This window comes from Tremella mesenterica (assembly GCF_000271645.1).
Source record: "Tremella mesenterica DSM 1558 unplaced genomic scaffold TREMEscaffold_4, whole genome shotgun sequence".
NCBI lineage: Eukaryota > Fungi > Basidiomycota > Tremellomycetes > Tremellales > Tremellaceae > Tremella > Tremella mesenterica.
This window is the reverse complement of record NW_006711228.1, coordinates 1,440,282-1,464,826: the sequence shown is the minus strand read 5'-3', so window position 1 is coordinate 1,464,826 and position 24,545 is coordinate 1,440,282. Positions and strand designations below refer to the sequence as shown.

At 47.0% G+C, this 24,545-nt stretch overlaps 7 protein-coding genes across 7 annotated transcripts; 4 read left to right on the top strand and 3 right to left on the bottom strand.

Annotated features, from left to right (window-relative positions):
* Positions 1 to 2,642: 2,642 nt before the first annotated feature.
* On the bottom strand, positions 2,643 to 3,778 carry TREMEDRAFT_56833 (uncharacterized protein). Its single transcript, XM_007003972.1, has 2 exons — positions 3,387 to 3,778; positions 2,643 to 2,965 (listed from the first exon to the last, which is right to left on the bottom strand). Exons 1-2 carry the CDS (start codon positions 3,475 to 3,477, stop codon positions 2,868 to 2,870), a joined length of 189 nt encoding a protein of 62 aa, XP_007004034.1. The 5' UTR covers positions 3,478 to 3,778; the 3' UTR covers positions 2,643 to 2,867.
* Positions 3,779 to 7,029: 3,251 nt separating this feature from the next.
* TREMEDRAFT_73748 (uncharacterized protein) lies at positions 7,030 to 8,884 on the bottom strand. Its single transcript, XM_007004315.1, has 9 exons — positions 8,790 to 8,884; positions 8,553 to 8,650; positions 8,393 to 8,411; positions 8,235 to 8,341; positions 8,149 to 8,174; positions 8,012 to 8,107; positions 7,575 to 7,771; positions 7,293 to 7,402; positions 7,030 to 7,131 (listed from the first exon to the last, which is right to left on the bottom strand). The coding sequence occupies exons 1-9, from the start codon at positions 8,809 to 8,811 to the stop codon at positions 7,069 to 7,071; spliced, it is 738 nt and encodes a 245-aa protein (XP_007004377.1). The 5' UTR covers positions 8,812 to 8,884; the 3' UTR covers positions 7,030 to 7,068.
* A 201-nt stretch (positions 8,885 to 9,085) lies between these two features.
* TREMEDRAFT_38815 (uncharacterized protein) lies at positions 9,086 to 10,153 on the top strand. The gene is made up of 4 exons (XM_007003897.1): positions 9,086 to 9,142; positions 9,434 to 9,546; positions 9,721 to 9,918; positions 10,011 to 10,153. Exons 1-4 carry the CDS (start codon positions 9,127 to 9,129, stop codon positions 10,095 to 10,097), a joined length of 414 nt encoding a protein of 137 aa, XP_007003959.1. The 5' UTR covers positions 9,086 to 9,126; the 3' UTR covers positions 10,098 to 10,153.
* A 236-nt stretch (positions 10,154 to 10,389) lies between these two features.
* TREMEDRAFT_71537 (uncharacterized protein) lies at positions 10,390 to 14,844 on the top strand. The gene is made up of 9 exons (XM_007004314.1): positions 10,390 to 10,998; positions 11,199 to 11,514; positions 11,718 to 11,828; positions 11,929 to 12,038; positions 12,205 to 12,398; positions 12,576 to 12,868; positions 13,101 to 13,515; positions 13,736 to 14,149; positions 14,414 to 14,844. The coding sequence occupies exons 1-9, from the start codon at positions 10,494 to 10,496 to the stop codon at positions 14,456 to 14,458; spliced, it is 2,403 nt and encodes an 800-aa protein (XP_007004376.1). The 5' UTR covers positions 10,390 to 10,493; the 3' UTR covers positions 14,459 to 14,844.
* Positions 14,845 to 15,385: 541 nt separating this feature from the next.
* Positions 15,386 to 17,863, bottom strand: TREMEDRAFT_61915 (uncharacterized protein; the record flags this gene model as incomplete). Its single annotated transcript, XM_007004152.1, has 2 exons — positions 15,386 to 16,409; positions 16,608 to 17,863. 2 exons carry the CDS (start codon positions 17,861 to 17,863, stop codon positions 15,386 to 15,388), a joined length of 2,280 nt encoding a protein of 759 aa, XP_007004214.1.
* Positions 17,864 to 18,106: 243 nt separating this feature from the next.
* On the top strand, positions 18,107 to 19,227 carry TREMEDRAFT_56829 (uncharacterized protein). Its single transcript, XM_007003971.1, has 5 exons — positions 18,107 to 18,398; positions 18,453 to 18,531; positions 18,577 to 18,622; positions 18,765 to 18,935; positions 19,050 to 19,227. Exons 1-5 carry the CDS (start codon positions 18,336 to 18,338, stop codon positions 19,099 to 19,101), a joined length of 411 nt encoding a protein of 136 aa, XP_007004033.1. The 5' UTR covers positions 18,107 to 18,335; the 3' UTR covers positions 19,102 to 19,227.
* Positions 19,228 to 19,418: 191 nt separating this feature from the next.
* TREMEDRAFT_29466 (uncharacterized protein) lies at positions 19,419 to 24,266 on the top strand (the record flags this gene model as incomplete). The annotated part of the gene is made up of 15 exons (XM_007003766.1): positions 19,419 to 19,562; positions 19,618 to 19,756; positions 19,919 to 20,187; positions 20,652 to 20,893; positions 21,034 to 21,094; positions 21,223 to 21,318; positions 21,362 to 21,461; positions 21,628 to 22,250; positions 22,447 to 22,617; positions 22,805 to 22,948; positions 22,998 to 23,075; positions 23,125 to 23,194; positions 23,455 to 23,603; positions 23,826 to 23,859; positions 24,064 to 24,266. 15 exons carry the CDS (start codon positions 19,419 to 19,421, stop codon positions 24,264 to 24,266), a joined length of 2,523 nt encoding a protein of 840 aa, XP_007003828.1.
* Positions 24,267 to 24,545: the final 279 nt, after the last annotated feature.

The following is a 24,545-nucleotide window of genomic DNA, read 5'->3' as shown; positions in this document are numbered from 1 at the left end:
TGTTCCGCCGGAGACACGTCCTGTTTCGTCGTCAGAGGATTAGTCGATCCTCGTATAGGGGTCCGAGCCCTACGAATCACCTCCCCGTGTCCCACTGCGAGGGTTGGTAAAGGTGTACTAAGAATAGGTAAATCGGGTCCCATAGAAGGATAAGGATAGGGAGAATCTGATACGTGCCTCTTTGCTCTCCCTGGTGGATCGATCTTTTGTGGCATAGGATGGTACGTCGGTGCAGGGGCAGCTGAGACGTGTCTCACTTGAGGAGGTCTTGCTGGGTTGTGAGGGACATCCAACTTTGTTTTTGGTTCGACGGGAAGTTTGGGCGGACCATTGGACTTCACAACTCTCGTCGAGGTGACAGAGGGAGAGGTTTCCTTTTCAGGAACCAGAGGTGAGGAGATGTCGTCCATCGCCTGTGTAGGTTGCTGTGGTCGACGGACAGACAGACCGGAAGACAACGGGGACGAGGGTGATTCAGTGGTCTTTGTGTACACGGGTGGACGAGTGATCAGCGGAGAACCGACAGAAAGTTTAGGTTGGACTTTGATTGTCTCCTCATTCACAGACGATTGTACTTGACCCGGACTTTCGGACGATGCGACCGAAGGTGTCAAGACGGTGACGGAACCTCCCTTCGAAGCTTCCGACGGGAAAGAGTGAGTCGAAGGAGGGGAAGATGTCGAAGGGAACGATTGATTCGAAGGTAGGGACAAAGTCGAAGGTAGTGATGTGAAAGATTGTATGAATTGCGGAACGTCTTGAGTTGGATTCCAAATGTCCCCAACAATGTCAGACTCTCCCATCGCCACTCTGGCTTTCATCACCCTAATTTCTTCTCTACGTTTCTCGTCTTGTTTTTCGTCGAGATCAGAAGGAAGATCGTTTTGCCACTTGGCATCTGCCAATGCTCTGACTATCCATGAGTAAAGACTTCACCAGTCACCTCTCCTTATCTCAAACCATCTGAGGAACGCACTACAGCTCCGCAAGGTACCCAACCAGATAAGGTGCGTCACACGCATCATGGAGGATTTCAGGTGTGAACTCACAGTACATCACATCTTTATATCCCCCCGCGGAGACCTTCAGGCCCTCGGAGAACCATCCGACCATTCCTTCCGCCAGTACACCGGCCCCGCTTGCTAATCTAAGTAAGAGGAGAGATTGTTTGGTACCTATCAAGCTCATGTGTTCACTTGTTCATCAGCAATGAGACTCAAGCGGAGGATGACACGTACATGTTCGCTCGCGAGATATCGCCACCTAGATTATCTTTGAGAGCTAGTAAACCAGCGTGGGCTGTGGGAGTATCGGAAAGGGTTTTGGAGGCTTTCCGATAGGCTTTTTCTTATCCGTCAGCATTTGACACTCGTCGTTATGGGAAGGAGATCATACATATCCCAGAGAAGACGATACAGGTGAAGTATCTCTACTTCACGTGTAGTGAAGAAGTGGGATGAGGGACGTACCAGCTTTATCATGTCTTTTACTGATAGCTGTTAGATACGCCTCGTGACTTCTCGTTTCTTTCTCTCGGGTCATCATATGCAACTATAGAAGTAGAGAGCAACGCACGGCGAGAAGGGTGAAGTATTTTGAAGCGTCCGAGTTGACCTCGTCATACTCTTTGTCAATCTTTCGAGCAAGTTTCATCGTCACATCTGCCGTCTGCTCGATAAGCGCAGCAGTCGGACGTATCGTTTGAGCTGACATGGTCAGCTCAGCATCGGACAGACTATCAACACGAGGACTTGGTCCCAATCGGAAGATTTGATAGCTCACCTGGAACTTCGGTCTTGTCCATACACCCTATCAACCCTCTCATAGCTCCTGCCAATTTCCGACCTGCTTTGGCGCTCGCAGCCAAGGAAATTCTGTACTCATTCCACCCTCCCAGGAGGTCTTCCACAGCCTTGACAGTTTTGAGAGCCTCATCGGGTTTGACTTGCCTTGGTGGATCTCTGTTCACTGGGGGGAAGTAAGAAGGTGAAGGAGGGTGAGAAGTGGCTGACGTGACAGAACGTTGTGAGTTGACGGAAGGGGAGTTGGGGGATGCCAACGGGAGAGTTGAGGGGCGGGAAGGGGAGGATTTGAAGGTGAAGCTGGGAGCCATGAGTCCTATCAATACTAGAGTTGTAAACGAGATCCACCCCCAGCTGGGGTAAGTACTGTAAAGTCAAAAATGAGAAAGTCAGTGGAAAGGAGGATATTTGATGGGTGGCGAGTGTGAGCTGCTGATGGTCATTGAAGGGATTGATGCCAGTCCAGTAGTTGTGATGAGCTTGGGCCCTGAGCAACATCCTTCGGTCTTAGTCTTCTTCCTTGGCCCAAGTCGCATACTTCTCCAGCCATGAAAGAGGTGCTAGCCGCCTAGCTGCTGGAGACGGGTCATATCCCAAGATAGTGACTTAGCTGTTGGGTGATCATAGGTGAGTATGTGCGTAAACAGAGACTCGGATCGCTGCTAGACGATGATTTGAAGGCAGTGAAATGTTCTTGTAAGTAATAATCGTGGGATTAGTAAATGGTGGGGTTGGGATTTAGTAATCGCCACGTGGCAACGGCAAGATGAATTAGACTAAGTAGAAGCAAATACGACTTGTTTGTTTTTTTGGCTCTCCCTCTCTCACCCTCCCATCCACCTCGCACGATCGCACTCTCCTCACTCACTCTGCTTCCGGGCACTCTACCATCTCATATCCGACGACACATCGGCTCAGAAGATCACAAGATACTTTGCACGTGTTTGTTCCATCCATCGAAACATCGAAAACTTCATTCCTCACTCGGCGGCGTTTGTAAACGTCGGCAGACCCAGATCGCAGATCCAAACGCATGTTGAAGAAGGCTGTGAGCCTAGTGATACTCTACCGCACCTTACGGCAAACATCTTTTCTCAAACCTAGGTCGGATAGTCGAGTCTCCTCAAACTCAAGCTTCGTGTTGAGAATAGACTGATCACGAGGTGCGTTTGTGTTTCTCTTTCACAAAGTAGTATCAAACCGGTACGTCGGGTTGTCCAAGATGAACTGCTCCCGTCTTCTCTCTCATACTCATCTTCCCGTCACATGATTATGCCGTTCCTAGATCTAGAGTCTTCACCGTTGTACTTTGGTGCCTAGGTCCATTCTCGGTGTATGGTGTAAGGTAACTAGTAACAAACTTGATTCCACAATCCCGTTCCCTGTCGGTTGCCGTCTTGTACACCGCATCATTTTTCCAGTCTAGCAGAAGTTCAGATCGGACAGTCCCACACTCATCTCCCTCCTCACTCTCCTCTCTCACTCGGTCGTTCTGACCTTTACATCTACCCCCGTTCGGTCTCAGAACGAAAACGCGACTTGGATTCAAACAGTCTCGGAGTCACCGCTGACATGACTCCACAGCCCTTCCCTCACGCTCATCCACATTCCCGGTCTCAAACCAATCTTCCTCCGCCCTTCTCCCATCATATCCCTCGACAAAGTCCTGGGTCATCCTCGACTTCCAGGATTCGACCTCTTCCAAGCTTCGCACTCCCCTTACACCCCGTACTACCTTTGCAAACCTGTAACACAGACGGCGCGTCCGGTTCTGTGCCGCAGACGACCTATTGGCCCACGGCCGCCGAACTCGTTTCCAACGCTGATTGTTCGGGCGCGTTCGGCGAGACATACTTTGATCGACTGATCAGGGCGGCAGAGACGACGAACCGTCAGACGGTCGTTGCTTCGTCGAGTACCAGTGTCATCCCCGACGCCCCTTCTCCATACCCCGGAACACAATTAGAAGAATCAGAAGAAAAGATGGCGGAGGTTCGACCTTTCGAGCCCGGTGAGTTTTCCTTGATCTGCAAATTCACAACGCTCCCCGATTTGGCGGCATCTCGCACATCCTTCAAACATTTCGCGCCCTGATGGAGAGCTTTATTGCGCCGTCTGTGAAATAGCTGCGGAGTGAGAGGCATTGCACTGATCTTGGCTTCCTCTTGTTTCGCTCTATACGTACTCCTACTAATCATCAGAATGGCTCAGTCCGCTCTCCAGACCTGCCGCTAGCTATCCTTCCAGCTCATCTCGCTTTCAAGAATTATTGAAAGCCAAGCTCGCTGCTGAACTCGTTCAGCCCTCCAAGGAGGTACAAGTCAAGTCGGATTACCCACCCTGCCCATCTTTGGAGCAGAGTGGGTCGAGCCTCTCTCAACTCAAAACGGCGGAAACAGTGGTGAACCGAACTTTTGCCAGTCAGTACTATGTTGCTGACTCGAAGCCAAACATGAACCCTCCCACTCAGCGCCAACCGTACGACTCGTATCCGCCCCAACCACGTGAAATCCAAACACAATGCCAAACGCAGATTGTCTCGACGGGAAATACATATATGAACACATACCCGACATCGATGGAGCGCGTCATCGGTCAGCAACCCTCCCATTGTGCTCAAATCTCGCAATGCCCACCGCTAGCGCCTCCATTGTACACCACTCGGACCGGGCTCTACGATGAACAAAAGATGAACATGCGCGGTCAACAGATAGGTCCACCGGCTCCCCGTATCATTCATCCTCATTACAATCAAGGGCAGTCCAGTTGTACATCAACTGCAACGTCTGCCAATCAAACAAACCTGCCTCTCTATCAGACACCTCCGCTCCTCACCGTTGAATCATATTGGAATACCCCATACAATCAAGCACCACCTCTCACTTCTCTTCCGCAAGCTCAGAGCAATCCTGTCGCGTCAGATAAAAAGTCCATAGACGAGTCATCATTCAAGTGGACTATTCCTGCTCAGCCAACTCCGTTTCAAGGTGCCGCCAATGGGTGGTCCAACGTCCAATCCACTTCGTCTGTTGAGTTGACTCAGACTCATATAGCACGAGTCAGTCAACAGCTTCGCGAGCAAAATAGACACGTTCATGCCAAAATACAGATGCACCAAGCCCAATCAAATCAGCTCGTACAACAAACATCGCAGATTCAACAACCTAAGAAGCTCCAACAAAGTCAACACATTCAGCAAATTCGTCCAACTGGAAAGATGAATCAGACTCAACGAACACTACAGACAAAGCAAACACCAGTCAAGCCTGAACCCGGAACGTCATACCCCACACCTTATGATTATACTTATTTCAACAATGGATCCAAATTATATGACACCACATCTTCCCTTTCCCACACTCCTACCGTCCCCTCCATCGATCCCCTCCCGACACCTATCACCCCTTCAGAGTCTTCTGAAGCTTATTTTCAATCATCCTCCATGACGTATCACTCCTCACTCTCGCCGTCACATTCTCGTCAACCCAGCTCGGTTTATAGTACACACATCATCCCAAAATCAGGCGAGCGACCAAATCAGTATTCGGTCACGCAAGGTCAAGGTGGGCTGTACAACATGAGCGTCCAGATGCCCAAAGGTATCGTGTACGCCAGTTCGACGGCTCCAAATGGTGACATTGGGGAGGGTTCAGGATCAGCCAATGGTGGTGGTTATGGTGGAGATGGCTATGGGGATGGGAACGGGGGATATGGGGGAAACCAAGAGAATGACGGTTATGGTGGAGGAGGAGACGATGGTGACGGAGGGTACGGTGCGGGAGGTGGGAGTGGAGGAAGCAGCGGTCAAGGAGGTGGGGATGATAGAGGGGATGAAAATGATCCAAATAGGCCGTCAAACAGACGTACACCTAGAGGAAAGAAATTAGCTCTGGCCTGTCATTTCTGTCGGCGACGGAAGTTGAAGTGAGTTCGAGATCTGCTCCTCTCCTCTCCTCTCCTCTCCTCTCCTCTCCTCTCCTCTCCTCTCCTCTCCTCTCCTCTCCTTATCTTTGCTCGTTCTTCCAGCATCTTCCAATACATTCGAGTTCTCTATTCTGACATTGGCCCAAATCATTAGTTCACCCTCACTTTCCCCTTGTCAATCTGCCTAGTTGCAATTCCCTTAGCCAGACTGTGTTCAAGAATCTGTACTTATGAACAGATGCGACGGTCGTCGTCCCGTCTGTGTAAACTGTGAAAAACGTCATATAGATTGTTCCTATGACGAAAACGTCCGTCGACGTGGTCCGGGTAAACGAACGAAAGAAATGCGAGAACGAGCTGCACGAGAAGCCGTCGCTGGTGGTTTATACGATACTGCCGCTGCTTTGGATCAATTATCAGGTTCGGAGATGAAACAACTCGGAGAACAAATGGAAGATTTTCATGGATTTCATGATCCAACTCAACCTCATCAACCTTCACATTCTCATCCAACACATCCAATGGATTCAATGGACCCAATAGATCCCAATTCTATGGAAACCATCGGGGAAAGTTCGTTGGCTCAATATCACGAAGGCGATACTTCTTTAGTGGATCATCTACAAGAAGGTACTTCACTCGCTGAACATTTACAAGAAGGTTTAGATCAATTAAGAGATCAATTACCACCTTTTGATAATAACGACAATTACGGTCAATACCCTTCACCACGTTTAGATTTAAGTATGAACATTGATGAATCAAGAATGGGTGAAATGTCTACTGGTGGTATTGAGATTGGACAATTGGAAGGAATGGGTTTAAATCATTTGAGAGTTTTGGAACATATTGATCCTACTTTAAGAGATGATCTAAGGAATTCAAATTCTGGTGATATTGAAGCGAGAGAAGAAACTTTGGCTCAATTCGATCAACTTGATCAAGGGGGTAGAGAGATGGAAGATACATTGAATATGGATGAAAAGGATAAGATCGAAAGAGGTAAAGGAAGTAGAAAAAGGAAATCTGATATTGTGAGGGAAAACAAAAAACCTAGACAAGAAGTTGGTGGAATGAGTATTTGATTAAAAAGGTTTATATAACGTTGTATCGTGTGGGGGAGAGTCATTGGAGGATGGTTCACTGTTTTCATACAGTAGAGTACTCTACAGTATACCATATCAATCCTTGACTTGTCTTTGAAATGGTAACAGACCCACGTTCCGGAATGTGAGCGGAGTTGAAGATTGGAGGATGTCATAAGCGTGGATGGGATTTCGGAAACTTGGGCACAAATTTTTTCAAGGAAAATTGTTGACATGTCATGCATCATGAAAAATCCTCAAAAAGTCTCTTCGTCATCTTCCAAAGTTAATCCTTCAGGGTCGGGCACTTCGAAACCTTCCTGCGGATCAGAGATCTTTTTTCGACCACATTGTCATGATACAAAGCAAATCTACTTGAGTTTTGAAGTAAGTGACAAACCCAGCTGACAGACGGCCTACTGAGGGGAAATCAAATGACAGTGAAGGGCTTGGAAGAGGGAGAAAGGTAAGTATGACTTACCTGAGTAGCATACAAAACCGCTTGAACACCAGCTAGATGATCTCTTTCTTCATCACACACATCGGGTTGTTCAAGTCGTTTCGTCACGGAAACTTCTATTTGTCGTAATTCTATCATCAGTTGACACTCATCACTACGATGACTTTTCTTCCATGGCATTCTGATCCGTTCGTATTCATGTTCCCCAATATGGCAGGGCACGTAAAAGCTGGCTGACATTCCAATGACGGTGCAACCCAGGCTAGGAATAGGGACATAGATGAAAGTAGGTAAAAGACCCACTGTCAAAGTAAAAATCCCTCTCTTTTTCCAATCCTTCACAATGCAATTGCATCTCTTGGACCTGCGCGGTGAGAGCTTGAAGCTGAGCGTTTGATGTGGACGATACGGATCTGGCTGCGGTTGATGCGGATGTACGAGGTGGTGCGCGATTTGCAGGTGCTCTTGATGAAGGTCCAGAAGTTATAGCGGCGCCTCCTCTGATTCTTGTCAGTTCCAGTCCAAATCACTTCACCTCATCTGTCTCAAATGTATGTCACTCCATTACCAGAATCTGGGTCGTCCCCTGCATAGCTGAACCCAAACTCGTCAAGAGAACGAAAAGAGCCCAGAAATTCGGCTGAATGAGCAGGGGAAAAGTGACGTGGATGAGGTGTTTACAGAGGGAAGGTCGTAGTAGGACTGTGGAACATTATTCATTGCAAGAGCGTTCAACTCACGTTCGCCCCAAAGCATCATATCCACCTCCGGGAGCATTCGCATCCCAAAACTTTTTCATCCATTGTAAAAACTCTAAATTATCTTGCATCTTACATCTATTCATCAGTCTTGTCACGCATCACTATGGCAAACCAACTTGATGAGCTTATCAACAGGTATGGGCTATATTGTCAGCTCTGTACCACCTCATCGACAGTGACATAAGATGGACGACAAGCTAACCTTGTCAATCTTATTGATCGTGAAACACTTTTGAAGGATTTTGAAGTTTTCCAAATGTTCATATTCCTGTCTGGCATTGAACTTGACTTTTGTCATTGGCAAATTACCTATCCTTCAGATTTCACCTCAATACAAACCTTCCTTGAAAGTTGACATACCGAAGATGGAATCCATGACCTATCTCATTAGCTACTTTGTCCTCGCAGAGCTGAGCGCCGAAACAGTATAGCTCAGATCCTCAGAACGCCCGTTGACCAGGGAAGATGAGGGAAAGTCAATGGAGGAAGGAGAGAAGTGGTGGATGTATCTGACACTCACTTGACAATAAATTGCACCAGTACCACATTGCTCCACCTTGGTTATAGGTTGTGGAGGAGCTAAAAGATCATTGAGCCATGCTAATAGTTCTCCACGGGCTGAAGATCAGCTTGAAGCTCCACGACTCTATTTGATCCGCTTCCCCCCATACGCTGCTTCTCCGCTGCTGAGTGAACCAACATGAGGATCATTCACTTGAAGTCGAGGTGAGATCCAAAAGGAAGAAGAGATACGTACATTCCCCCACGTATATAGACATGGTGATTATGGTATAATTGACTAATGACCAGTGGCTAGTGGCAACAAAGATGTTTGACGTATTATGGATTGTCAGCTGCTTTGTTGGAAAGGGAAGGATGGAATGCACTCTGTCATCAGACGCGAACAAAGCGTGGCGCGTGATAGTAAGTCGTAACAATCGGGTTTAACTGCTCTCGGTGTGGGAGACTTATCTCCGACCTGCATATGCCACTTAGAGCCTTCGGTTAACAGCCAAGCACATATCACCGAAGTGCCGCGTCCACCTTCATCTTCAACCTCGAACACTGGACCAATCGACACTTTTATCGATAAAATGGCTTCTTCCATCGGTGAGTCCTTCGTTATTACTTTTTGACCTTTCAATCCGTTTCTGAAAGATCTTGGAAGGGATGGAAAGGTTGTGATCACCGTCGGAAGTGCGCGAGAAAGGTCGACGAGTCATTTGGTGCGGATCTGTCAAGTTAGTCGGACGACAGGAGTACCTCTCCGATACATCTTGAGCCAGTACCAACATTGTTAAGATAAAACTGGACCTAGAGACCAGAGGCGGGATTGGCGTCAAACTTCGCAAACTTCTGCTGCTCCAGTTCATGCCTCCAAGTAGTCAAACTGACCCTTAGGCACAGCGAGCGACCGACGCAAGTCGCGCAAGGCGCACTTTGGCGCTTCCAGTGGAACGAAGAGGAAGATCATGTCTTCCCCTTTGTCCAAAGACCTCCGCAGTAAACACTCTGTGAGTGGGCAGATCTATTCCTCAGTATCCCTCTCCTTCTGGACTTCTCGCCGGACCTGTTCCACCTGCCCTTGGCCTACTGGTGCTCATCATTGTTTAAACTGCCAGTCGTTGTGTCGCATTGGAAATCGATGTGGAAACAAACGAACACATTAGAACGTCACTCACTCATAGTGCCGCTCCATGCCCATCCGGAAAGACGACGAGGTTCTCATCGTGCGAGGAAAATACAAGGGTAGGGAAGGCAAGATCACCCAGGTTTACAGGAAGAAATGGGTTGTTCACGTTGAACGAGTGCATGTGGAAAAGTCAAACGCTGCCACTGTTTCCGTTGGAATACACCCCAGCAACGTTGTCATCACTACTCTGAAGGTGAGCCTCTGCTTTTCAATCCATGTCACCCTCTTTCGCAGGCTGCAGGTGTCGAGAAGTCGTATAGCCAGGATCTCATGCTGATCATACAGCTCGACAAGGACCGTAAGGCGATCCTCGAGCGCAAGGGAAAGAAGAGTTCGAAAGCTGAGGGAGGTGATGTCGAGATGGCAGAGTAGACCTTGGGGGACCCGCATGTACACTGGGATGCCATTCATCATTGATACTTTCAAGTGCCCCCATTTTGACAGCAATGACAGCAGGAGAAATCTGTTTACCCGTGTAGTAGGCGACAGATCTTCATACCTGCAGACTTGCATGTTGCTGAAATGGTCGATCTGAAAGAGCCAAGCTTGAGCTTGTGGTTGTAGTTTGTGCCTTATTCGGGGGCCGCCACGACCACACTACTTTCCCCTTCCCACCCTTTTTTTTACCTCCCCCTCTTTCCTCTCTCTTGCTCACTCCGCTATCGCTCTTCTCAGTTTCCTTAGATACCCCATGTCACTCCATCCTCATCTTTCTTCTCACTAGGATCACGCTCATTGTCTCGGTCTGACCCATCTCTGCCATCCGTCATGTCATCCGCAATCCCCCAGCGAGACCCTTTCGAATCTTCTCCGGCTTACCAAGCCCTCGTAGCTCGGGTAACAGCGACCGAATCTACTTTAGCATCTCTCTCAACTCAAGTGAACAACCTTGCATCTAAAGTTCAGTTTCTCAGCGATAACAAGTCAACTCTGCAAAACGCTTCTCAAGGGCAAGCCAATCCTCAAGCTCAGCCGAATAAAGGTCAAGATCATAGACCTCCTCCCAACGGACATACCGGTTACGTGTTCTCGCCATTCGATACACCTGATCAGACACCTTTCTCATTAGCTCCCCCTGATAATTCAAACCAGCAAAATCCGAGCGCTTCCGGACCTGATCCGACAGTACAAGCTCTCACTACGCAAATTCAGGCATTGTCCACTTCAGTCGCTCAGTTACAACGATTGCAGCATGGGCAACAACAGCGTTCGGTACCGTTCGGAGAGAGAGGTGGGGTGGTCTCTGGTGCTGCGCCTAATCAAGGATCGTCAGGTATGTTCTGACTGTATCTTTTGTAATATTTCTCCCTTCCCTCTCCCCCTCTCTACCCCCAGGAGAGATTTCCGATTGAACCGGTTGTCTCCTCCCACACCTCTTTCTACGAGACCAGAGCAAAGCTCGACTTAGGTCATTCTATTTTCATTCCAAGGAATTCAATTATTTCAAATGGGACCCTGAGAGCTCATAATCAGCTGTAAACCTTCCTCATGGCATGTTAACCCCCGGATTCCCACGACCGGGCATAAACCGTAGTATCTCCGCCATGTCATCCGACGACAAATGGTCTCCTCATGGACAACCACCCGTCCAACGTCTTTCCACAGGACCATTATCAGCTGGGAATTACGGGTGGCAGGGTTCCGGAGGGAATAGTATGGGTACTCCAGGATTAAATTTACCTCCTCCGGGAATAGGAATGCCGGTGACGCCTGGAGGAAACATGTTGATTACTCGTTGGGACCAGTTGGGACTGAAGGTGGAACTTTTGAGGAGTATAGCGAAATATGGGTGAGCTCTCGTCTCCCCTTTTACAATCGTCTGCGTTATCATCTGTCCCTCAAAGACACGAGCTACCTTATTTCGACCTTGGTGGGCCGCTATGGATTAAGTACGAGCAGAATCTCCTCCGGGATCAATTCCAATAACCCTATTCATTTTAAGGGTGTCCTGGGTGCGATTGGCATCGATGGCTCTGGCTGACCTAATGACAGACTCGGACCACCTAATAAAATACAAAGTCGCGTTTTGCCATTCATGGGCAAACCTCACGACAAAGATATCATCGCTCAAGCTCCACCGACACAAGAGAGAATGTTGGCTTAGTAAGTAACCTCCTCGTCGCTCCACGCTTACCGCCTTTTGCCTTTTCGATTGGCGAGAGGTGGTCTTCAATTGTGGATAGGGGTCTGGACTGACAGTCAGCGTCGTTCCTGCCATTCAACTTTGTCTCACTTTGCCTCAACAGTCATACCGCGGTCCAGCGGTGATTATCATCACGACCACTGTAGATCAAGCTTCTCAGTGTCAGAAATGTCAGTGTTGTCTCGTCATTTCACGATATGACACAGGACCACGCTCCTCCCCCCCTCGCATGTTCGCTCCTTGATCGAGCTCTCTTCTCATTCACGAAAACCAATATGAGTGGAGTCGCAATATTTGTCACTCATTCGTATGCAGCCAGACTCTGCTGACACTCAGTCATTCGAGGTATTGGCGGACCTGTCGGTGTTCGTTGCGCCCTAGCCACCGGCATTGCAGGCAATCCAAATCTCCCCAATGAAATTGCGGCTATACATCACGAAGCTGTGCAGGTATTGATTGGTACACCTGTAAAATTGAATGAGATCATGTCGACGGGCGAGGTATCCGGGGCAGAAGTCAGGCTATTCATCGTGGGTCCTGGCTAGTCTTGGTCCCTACGGCCATGCGTCTTCAAATACTTCTTCTCTCCTTCACCCAAGATGTCCCCGTTGCTCCTAGACTTTCACTTGAAGTCCTTGTGGAGCCATGCGAGCTGCCACTATGCACGACCGCATCATGATCATCGGTGGAAGACAGCTGACATTCAGCTCGACGAAGTGGACCAAATGATAGCTCGAAACCTTCATTCCAACATATTGTCCATTGCCAAACATCTGCCACCACCACGAAGGGCCAGCAACGGTGCTCTCACCCCTGGAGCGGTTGCAGGGACGTTCTCCCCCAACGGCGGTGTCACAAGTCCATACGATCCAGGCCAGGCATCGCCTTTTAACCCTCAAAGCAAGACGCCTTTCCCTGGTCAAGGGAGGTTCGGCGGGAGCAGTGCTGTGGCTTCTGCTCCACCGGCAGGAGGAGCGACAGACAGGCAGACTTGTTTCTTGTGAGTCTTACTTTGGCTGTACACTATCACCCTTGCCTCATCCCGACCATCTCACCTTGCCTTTGCTGCTTCGATTCCGACGTTTCAGCTCACTCCTACCCTTTCACGCCTTTGAGTCTTTCGATGGAATGGCCCGTTATCAAATCGGTGGAAAGATTTTCGTATTTGAGCTTGGACTGTGGCGCACGGAATGAAGCAACAGTGAAGTAAAGTAGCTGACTAATGCAATCAGCTCAAACACTATCCCCACAGACGTCATCACCTTCTCACAAACACTCGGTATCCGAGATCCCATCCGCGTCATGGTCCGTAAAGAAGGAAACTCCAACGCGCAAGAATCAGTCTCGTCAGTCTCACAACGCATCAACGTTAAACACACGTATGTTTATCTGGCCATCACTGGCTCAGCTCGGTCTGACGGAGCGGCTGATTCTGGGGGTGTTGGTACGATCGGAAGTGGTCGTACGGCCAATGGTGGACATCCAAGTGAAGAGGCGACAAGGGCAAAGGAGTATAAATTGGATACTTTGGTGAAAATGTTGGATGATTATCCCCTTTGGCAAGCTGTTATACATGTTGGGACTTTTGCCATGTTGGAAGCTGTTGTGTATAAGCTAGGCGCGAGACAATGGGAGACATTGTATCTGGTGTGTAGTGTCTCCTACATATTACCTCTCTACGTCGAGTTTCTCTCTCTCCCCTGCCTCTACTCCACAAAAATTCACTTCACTCATTCTTACTTCGTCATTTAGTCTCTAGTTTTCATTGCTACACCTGCAGGAATCTCATGAGATCATATAGTCAGAATCTCCACATCTTTTGTCCACACGAGTGGAAAATGTAATGATAACATCGAATTAACCACAGACTCCCGATATGCCTCAAGGACAACGCAAACAAGTTCTCAATCAATGGCGTCACTCCATATCTCCTTCCGGTCCAAGATTTCTAGTCGTATTCGATGTTAACGTCAAACCACCCGATATCCCCTGGGCTCCACTCGTTATCAACTTCGATCTTCCCCGGTCAGTAGAGGGATATGCTCATAGAGCCGCTGCGGCTGTTCCACCACCAGTGAGGGGGAATGGGAATGGTAATGGGGCTGGTGGTTCGGTCGGATGGGGGAATGGTAGTGGAAGCGGCGGTGCAAGTGGAGGGGTGAACGGTGGTAATGCAGGGAATGGGGGGAATGGACCTCAAGGAGTTATCGTAAATTTCGTTCAGGCTGCAGGAGGAGATGTAGAGATGCTTCGATCGACGGAATGTGCTTATACTTTCAAGGTGGGTTATATTTCTTGTTCCATTCTTCCCTTTGACTTATCCCACTCTATCAATCACATTCCAATCTTCTACCATCCCTCATTCCAACTTGCAACTCTCATTCCATTCTCAACATGACTTGCCGAGATGGTCACCCCCCTCGGCCCCCCAAATCAACCCATACGTGGTTCTTGCTTTCTGGTCCTGATTGATCCCACCTTGACGACATTCCGTCAGTATCGGCGATATGAAAACGTTGAACCTCAGGATATCACTAACGATCAGTGTGCAGAGATACCCAGTGTATTCCACGATTTGTTTCAATATTAATTCTCTTTGATATTCTCTGTGGACTGTAAATCTCTCCAACATATTCGTCATCTATCACCCAATGGATCCAAGTTGGAAGATTGAACTCGCGCAAATTCCCGAAAATTACGAAATGACGAATCACACCCATTGTCACACTTCAACGTCCCTGTAAGCCTGTGAGCACGAACCTCAACGATCAACCGAGAAAGAATGGGGAAACGAGGAAGTTGAACAATGTGACCCAAGTGGGAATTTGGGAATTTGAGAACAAGATTTATATATCCAAAAATCTTTACTGTTCATCTATCATCTACCAGGTATCTACCTCGTTATTATTTTGACAATGAAAGGAAAGAGAATCTGTATCTGTATCTTTACATACATGCATTTTGTACCTCATTTGTACTTTGCACATCCAGCATTTCCCTACTCAATCGTTTACATCAAGTCAAATGTTCGCTTTTCGTTTCATCGCCAGTCTAATGTTACATGTACTATACCAGTATATATGTATGATACTTGGTTTGAAATATACTCATTATATAATTTACGAAACAACACTTGTATTTCAATGATACAGAGATTACTATAAACCCTCTATATCCCAAATCAAAGTTGAGGGAATTGTACATTCGACATTTGTTCTCACATTGACACAAGTCCTAAACTTTCTTCCCATACAGAATTCATCTTGATTTTCACTTCAGTCATACCACAGCTCCTATCTCTCCCACTCTTGTCCCTCCCCCGACCGAACCCATGAACCCTGAGGGAGGTTCAAGATCAACACAGAGTGATCGAAATCTAACGAGACCTTCTTAACGTTGTGAAGGATATCGGGAGGTCTTCGACCAGCGATTCGAAGGCAAGAATTTTGACAGAGGGAAAAGACGTGGGAAAGTTGAGGAAAAGTAGAAAATAAAGTATGAGAACAAACACTTCAAATCAACCCCTGATAACTTCCATAACACCTCCTCCCCAAACATGATTCAATACCTTCGGTTGATCCTTTGGTTCTATACCAATTTCCACCACATAACTCACTCCGATTTCAGGAGTAACGAAACTTGGTAATAGTGGATTAGGTATCGTATTTAAATTATATAAAGAATAAGGTGTAGGAAAAGAATTTATTATTTTGATTTGTCCTAATAAATGAATATCCGTTCTTGTTTCTGAAACATTTGATATTCCATTCGATTGATTGATATTCCTTGAATGATTGGTATTATCATTTATCGACTCTGGATTTATCCCAGTAGACATTGTAGGAGGTTGTTGTTGTATTTGTGATATATTTGAAGAACCTGATTCCCCCGTTGTGATCCTCGTATTCCCCATATCGGTCGTCGTGGTTGAATGACTTTGAGATGAATTATTATTTGTAGAAGGATTTATATTATTTGAAATGGAAGAACGATTCGATCCTCTTCTAGACCAAAACATTCTTCTCCTTTCACTAATCACATTAGATTGTCTTCTCCATCCTCTTATACCTGAAACTCCAGCATTGATCGATCCTAATTCCACTCTATCTTCTTCAACTTCACCTTCTTTCCATAATTGCACTTTGGTAGGTATTTCAGTTCTTCTAATTTCTCTCTCTCCACCACCCACTCGGATACTTGATACACGTACTAATCGAATTATATAACGACTTTGTCGAGGGTCCGCTAATTTTTCTAAAGGACCAGAAAGAGAAGAATGGAAATGAAGATGGAATGGAATTGGGGGGGATTCATGTTGTCTATGAAGGAAGATGATAGGAGGTGAAGGTAAGAGAAGAGATACTTGAACTCCTAAGTTTGATGTTGAAGATGAAGAAGTAGATGGAGATGGACGAATGGGATCACCACCACGAAGAGGGATCGTACGCCAACCTGGATTAAGAGGGTCATCAGATGTTAAAATACGCAATCGTCTTGGATGGATGTAAGAATGAGGTTCGTATATGATCGGCAAGGAGAGTCTGCAATATTCAGCGAATACTCCAATGTGCTTCAGACGTCGCCTTCATAGCACCATTAAGGCGATGATCCCCCTGAGCTTGTTTACATCTGAAAACCTGTCCAAGCGGTCTTGTGAAACCACAAGTCTTCATCCGTCCCGATGATTGTAAATTCAAAGACAAGAGATTGTGTACTGAATAGAAAGAAGAGACACTCACGTTTCCTTCATTCGCCAAGATTTACGAGACAACCTAACTCTGAAAACATATTCCACACTTGCGTGCATACCCAGCTGGAGAACATGGCACGAAGGCGGTAATTCGACATTCTCATCGAGATAGTGTGAACTCGGCATGGTCAAAGAAAAGTCGTATGTTGAACCGGGTTCAATAAATTGTTGTTCTTTCTTCACCTGGTCTCTTTGAGCAGTGACACTCTCTTGTCGAACTTGGTCATCATTCCCCACCCCTGATACGGTGACTTCAGTTTCAGTCGTTGGCTGTGTGCTTGACTCCTGTGTTTGACCGGAAAGAGGTGAAGGAGACATCGTAGGATATAACTGAACGATATTCCTCGCTAAAAGAAGAGTCTCCATCATTGAATATTGTCCTCTGACATGATAAGTTGATTGTACTGTTCCGACGATTATAACTTCCAATTTCGTCCCATATTCCACTCCTTTACCCACTTCCACCTTACCCTCTATCACACCTCCTCTTCCCATTTTGATGATTACTGGACCGGTACCATTGGAGTTACTTCTCTGTGCCGACCTCGTCAAATGAACTCGAAGACGTTTGCTCCCGGTCGATATGGTTGGGTGTGGTGGAGGGATGTTGAGAGGAGGATTGAGAGATGTCAGAGAATGAGAGAAGGCCAATGCGGAAGGATGTGTTTGATCAAGATGAGAAGTAGAGAAAAGTCGGGTTTCATCTTGATGCAAATGAGGGGAATACACGGGAAGAGCTGATGGACATGAAGTCAACGGATCGACTTCTTCTATCGTAGATGGTGATATTCTTTCTTCCTCTATCCGTTGTGGGATAGTTGTAGAAAGACTATGTCTACGTATTGGCTCGGATAGAAATTGAAATTGTCTCGGTCGTGGTGTAAGAGGATCATCATCGTCTTCATCGTCGTCAAACTGATTTTGTATATTGACTGTTAAGGGAGATACGGGGCTCCAGGAATGTGAAAAAGGAGGGATTACTTGGTCGTAAGAAGGGATAGGATCCATATAAGCTGGTGGTTCAATACTTTCCATAGTGTCTTCGAGGTCATTTGTGACATGTTGATCGTCATGTCGACGAGGAATGGGTCGAGGTCTATCCGTTACTCCAGATCTTGGCGGGGAAGAAGGACGTGGGAGACCGAGAGATCCGGGATCTGCTATGGGCGGTAAACGGGGAGGAAGGGGTGGACTGCTGGGTGCTGACTCCGAACGAGCTCTGCGAGTTCGGAACAGGGACCTCATGGCGTGTTCACTCGACTATGTTTGAGTCATGGTCAAACACTGGTACTGGTACAGGAACAAGTAAGTATGAATGCTACAGTACGAGGGTCAGTGAGGACGTTGAGAAAGGATCTCGGAAGCAATTGTAAAGTCACGTGATCCAAAGGATGACGTAACGTCGATCCAATCGTTCAATCGCCGGTCCTCCGTTGCTCCCTTGAACCACCTTCTTTGTCATCTCCACAGCATTACAACTCCTCTTCTCTTTCATACATACACTCATACACCGAACAGCATAGCCTCACCTCGGTCGTCCTGTTCTCTCGGGACGATATAAATAGTCATCTTGGCGAACTGCATGTCCATACTCTCATTCCTCCGCCGCTCAACTATTCAACGAATTTCAACTCGATCGCCAACTTTCACACTTTTCCCAATCAAACCTCGACCAATAAACCTCTTGACCGTCATACCCGCTGCTCATCTCAGCAATATGGCCGGCTCCAACGTTCAGAAGACGGACCAAGAATGGCAAGCTGTCTTGTCCCCGGAACAAGTGAGTATTCCCGGGCAAGATATGAGAACGCCGAGCAGGATGCTGATGATTCAGTTTAGAGTACTTCGGATGAAAGGAACAGAAGCACCAGGTACCAGCAAGCTTGAAAAGTTTGCCGGAGATGGTGTTTACTGTGAGTCATATCTCCAGTTGAGTGAGATTGTATTTATGTGATAAGGTTGCGCCGCTTGTAATGCTCCACTGTATAAGAGTACCACGAAATTGTGAGTGTCGACCTCTCCTCGCCGCTTCACTCTCCCTGGAACCACCCCACCCCAGGCTCCCTTAATATGTGAGGTGAATACTAGCGGAGTGGATCCAACGTTCTGGAAAGCAGATCAAGCTCGAGAAAGAGCTGACCGCTAGCAACTCCGGTTGTGGCTGGCCTGCCTTTTTCGACGCCATACCAGGTGCCATCATCCGAAACGAAGACAGGTCAATGTTCATGACTCGGACCGAGATTGTATGTAACAACTGCGGTGGACATTTAGGTCATGTCTTCAAAGGAGAAGGTTTCAACACTCCTACCGATGAGAGGTTAGTTGGCATTCCTTATTTTCCCTATCTGCTTTTGTCCACTCACTCTATCTACTCAACCTGGCTCTGTATTCGTGCAGCTGAGAATCGCAAGGTAGAAGAGCTGACAAATAGACATTGTGTCAATGGTATCTCCTTGAATTTCAAAGAAGAGGCTAAGAAATAAAGCTCGAGTATCTGTCGTGGTCCTTAGTAAATGAACCCAGTCTCTTCCAAGGATAAGTAGAGTATGAGTACGAATACTCTTACAGTATATATAATATCTTGGTGTAAGATATGCATGTTGTCAAGTATACGATGGCCTACGAGCTCACAATGAGTGCACTTGCGTATGGGATCTCCCCTTCATCGGTCAGGAGGCAAGGTAGCAACCTGAGGTATTCTTACTCTGAATCGTTACACCCAGTTGCCCTTACAACGACGCGTCTCTCAGTTTGATTTTACCTCCAAGTTTACCTTTATCACCCCTGCCATGCCATCTCAATGTCATCACAGCCTGACACTAGCTCTCTACCGTCTCTACCCACCCCGGACAGATTCGAATTCCCCTATGCTAAACCCTATGATATTCAAGTGGAGCTCATGCGCACCGTGTTCAGGGCGTTGGAAGATGGCAAGATAGCCATTGTGAGTATCCCTTCGTCGTCTCATCCCCGAGTGCAGAGGGGAGCTGACAACACAGGTAGAATCCCCCACTGGGACAGGCAAAAGTTTGACTTTACTCACTGCTACTCTCACCTGGCTTAGGGCCCATGAAGAAAGAGCCAATAAAGAAGTCGAAGAATCCCTTAGGACGAAACTACAGGCGGAAGATCCGGATGGTGAGTTTGCATGTCTTCTCACTTCTCCTCCCCATCTAACTCCTCTTCCTCAATAAGGGGTGAGTGGCCGCAGTCAGTAAAGCAAGTTCAAAGAGGGGGAGAACGGCTGCTTTACATATCTGAATTAAGAGACTGAGGCTAAAGGCAAGCGGCTGATTTCAGATCCACCATGGGTTATAGAACACGCACTTAAAGCCTCTCTGGACACTCATCGTGCAGCTCAATCTCAACGTCTGGCCAGACTCGTAGCCGTTCGAAAGAAAGAACGTCAACAACGGCTTGCTTCCGCCACGGGAGCTTTTCGTTCTCGTCAATCGAAGAAAGTCAAAGTTGAATCATCAGAGTCTAATGTGGAAGAGGAGAAGGATGAGGAATTCTTACCTGAGGACAACGAGGTGAATGGTGGTGAGGGGGAGTATTTGAGTGTAGAGGTGAAAGCTTTGATGGCTAGGTGAGTGGGTTACTCTTCTCTCTGTCTATTTGCGGAGTTACCATGTCCTTGAGAAGGCTCCGATGTATCTTCCTGCTATACCTCTCCCCCTGAAGACTTTGGGTTTTTGGCTGTCACCCTGCCATCACGCTGTTTGTTCAGTGGCAAGACGATGGGACGGGTCTTTCGACTCAGAACGCTTATCTCGATCTGGAGTTGGGCAATGCGTGAAAGCAGCTGATAACAGATACGATGCCATGTTGCCAAAAACCACACAAGTGGAGGAGAAAGAAGAGGATTTACCCAAGGTTCGTCATCCTCCACGCAAATACCTCCTCTCTCTTCCTGATCATTGTCACACAACATATCTCGTACATACTCTCTCTAAATCCGATCACTTGATGATTCGGATGAGATTCCTCTTTGTACTATGGACGGAATCAAGAATCGCCATTGACAACTCAGATATACTTCGCATCCAGAACCCACACCCAACTTCGTCAACTCACTTCCGAACTCCTAAAAACTACATTTGTTCCTTCTTCTTCGGATACGCCGGATTCTGAAGGTGACACACATGGGATCAGTATGGTCCCCCTCGGCTCGAGGAAACAGTTATGTATCAATGATAAAGTCCGCGCGTTGGCAAGAAACGGGGGTGATGAGAGGATGAATGAGGCTTGTTTAGATATGCAAAAGTCGAGTGAGTGTCTTCCATGTCCTTTTGATCAATCTCTATATCAAAGCTGTTCTATGACCTCTACCCAGTCTCCCGAACCCCACTGCTCTTGCCACCCTTCCATATGCTCTATGTCCGTATGATTGTGCTAAGCCTAGACAAAGCCAGATGCGAGTTCCTCCCCAAATCCGAGGACGTCGCGATGTTGGATGCAAGGGATGCGGTCCTTGTGAGTCTTTTCTACACCTTGAGTCTCTGTGCGTTGCCATGCAAGGTGAGAGATATGAAAGCATCATGACACAGAGTGGGGTCGTCAATTGTGTCGGTCAGTTGGAGACCAGCTCAATGACATCTCAGGCCGAAGTCCGAGATATCGAAGATATCGTCCAGATGGGTCGGAAATGTGGCGTGTGTCCTTATTATTCGACCAGGCGAGCTGTGAAACAAGCACAGGTAAGTTTGTTCCCGAGACCGTGGGATTTGGTTGACTTTACAGCTCGTGACTTTACCGTATAATCTCCTCTTGCAAAAGAACGCCAGGGAGGCTCTAGACATTGACCTGAAAGGTCAAGTTGTTGTCATTGATGAGGCCCACAGTCAGTCTTTGGATCTTCCCTCTATCCTCTCTATGACCCTTACATCACTCCATGATATCTATCTAGCAGCCTACTGGGAACTAGGCGAGAGATCATCACAAGCTCTGTGACTATCGTAGGTGGTGTGGCAAGAGGTTAAAATGTGACTAGAAAGTTGACCATTCAGACCTAATAGATACTATCCTCTCCATCCATTCAACCACCCTAACGCATCATCACCTAACCTCTGCCATATCTCAACTCCAACAATACCTCTCACGGTTCAAAACCCGACTGAAACCCATACACACTTTATGGATACGTCAGACGCTCTCCGTTCTTACAGGTTTATCAAAAGTTTGTCTATCCTTCTCCACCGCCACCCCTTCCTCTTCGAACTCATCACAAAACAAGTCCAGGTCGGAAATGATGGATGTCAACACTTTCATGGCCCGTGCGGGCGGTTCGACTGACCAAGTGAATCTTATGGACCTCGTTCGGTATTTGAAAGAAAGTAAGTTGGCTAGGAAGGTCAGCGGATTCGCAGAGAAGGTAGAAGAGGCTTCCAAGAAGCGAAACAAGGGTGAAAGATCAGATGTACGAACGAGACATGCGGCTATAGCTGCTTTTCATCTGGTTGAAAGTTTCTTGTTGAGTTTGACAGATGCAAAAGATGATGGGAGGGTGATCTTATCGGATGAAGGGGGGAAATTGGAGTTGAGGTATATCTTACTCAACCCTGCTGAAAGATTTAGAGAGGTTGTGGAACAGGCCAGGAGTGTGGTATTGGCTGGGGGTACGATGGAACCTGTGAGCAACTTTCTCAACTACTTCCTATCAGATCTTTTGTGTCATAATGCAGTCACAGTCGTCACTTCCTCTCCCCTGTGGGGTTGCGGTAAGACGCAATGCTGTCTTTCTTCCCGAGGATTAATCAATGCTCAAATTCGTTCCAAGGTGATAGACAGAGTCGGTAAAAGTTGACTCGTGAAAGACTGACATGTAGATAAACGACTTTCTACGTCAATTATTCCCCTTCGTGACCCCTTCCCGAATAATCACTCTCTCATGCTCGCATGTCATTCCAAAGTCTAATCTCCTCACTCAAGTAGTGTCCTGTGGTCCGAGGAAGATAGAATTGGAGTTTAAATATTCCAACCGGTCTGATGATTCTTTAGTGGGTCTTGAAATCTCCTTAAAGTCTTCGCTTCTCCTTTCTCCTACTGTCGTCGTTCATTGTAACGCTTACACTTCGGGACATCTAATCATCCTCCTTTGCTTTACTTCGTGTTCTGAGACTTGATAAAACGTTTATAACTAGAGGTCACTTAGAAACTCAATGTTGTGTATATATCTGACCCCAGCTCGCCGAACTTGGCTCCGTCATTCTCTCCACAGTCGGACTAGTCCCCGATGGCATAGTGGTCTTCTTACCTTCTTATTCCTTTTTAGATAAAATCAAACACACCTGGACCGCCGTGTTACCCAAGTTGGCCGAGAAGAAACATGTAAGTTGCTCCCGGTCTCATATATGTACAAGGGAGAAGCTAAAAACAGGTATTCTACGAACCCCAAACGTCTGGGGAAGTGGAGACTGTCTTAAGGGATTATTCTTTGGCCATATCAACTGTCAGTGTCAGGTTCCTTCCTGCTGAGAGGCGATGGACTTGCAGCTGACGAGTAGCCTCCAGGTATAGGAGATAAACGTAAAGGTGCACTCTTGTTCGCTGTGGTTGGTGGCAAGTTGTCAGAGGGTGAATCACTTTTCATCTACCTTTTATCAAGTTCATTCCCCCTCTCCCACACACACACCGCCCCGCCCCGCCCCACTCGACTCTGTTCATCTTAGACAAAGCCGCGGTGATTCATCCTTCATATATGGTATCCGTCAGACGACCTAGTCCATCATAAGATTGCAATGAACAAAGATACATGATCCTTTTTCAAAAGAAAGATATTATCCATCGACTCTCTGCGCATGTTCTCTCGCCCGGTTGGGTAAGCTGACATCAAGGTATAAACTTTTCAGACAGATTAGGAAGATGTGTCATCATGGTCGGATTACCATTTGCCAATATTGCCAGTGTAGAGTTGAGTGAGAGAATGAAATACGTTTCTGGTTTACCTGGTGCTGGACCTGATGCTTCGAAAGAATTGTACGAGGTGAGTCGTACTGCCATCTATTTAGAGTTTCATCATTCTCCTTACATTCCACATTGACAATGCGTCAAGTCTTGACGTCTGTCAATATCACTCTGTCCTCTCCTCTCTCCAAGGAGTCCATTCGTTGTAGACTCATAAAGTCCGCTCATTTCATTGAGAACGTTGTGCGTCATCTTCACCGTGATCCGTCTACATATTCACGAGAACCCCACTGAAACACAGAATTTATGTATGAGAGCGGTAAACCAATCCATCGGTTAGTCTCTCTTCCAACTTCCCCCAAACCTAACTTTCTATTCAACCCTTCTCTTTCCGTTTCCCCGTTTCCCCCTTTTCCCTTTTCGCCCACTCGTCCCCACCCTTCATCTCCATGCTCATTCTTGTTTCTCCACAGGTACATGATATCAGATTGACTTAACCATCGAAAAGCAGCAATGTAAGACTTCCCACTGAAATCCAGGTCGAGCGATACGTCACGCAAACGATTACGCCTGTATTTTACTAGTTGATAAACGATACGCTTCACAACGGATCCGACGTAAGTTGCCTAAATGGATAAGGGAGGATGTCCAAGTTCCTCCGGATTGGGCTGGGGTCGCACGTGGTTTGGCGGGGTTTTTCAGGGAGAAACGAGAACGGGAAGGGTTTGTTTTGGGATCATAAGTTTTTTTGTACTATATACATACTGTAACATCTGATATCTTCTTGGATCAATCGGTATCATGACTTTACCCGTCCTCTATATCTACATATGACAATTGGTGGTTTTGGGTAGTCATGTATAGAATATAGAAGGAAGAAAGGTCAAATATGCAGTTAATTCTGACGTGCTGGAAACAATGTCATATGTGTGCATAAACTGATCCCTAAGTGAGACAAATATGAGATGCCGGTAGACTACTTTGTATACATGAAGACTGTTACTGTTGAGAGAATATTCAA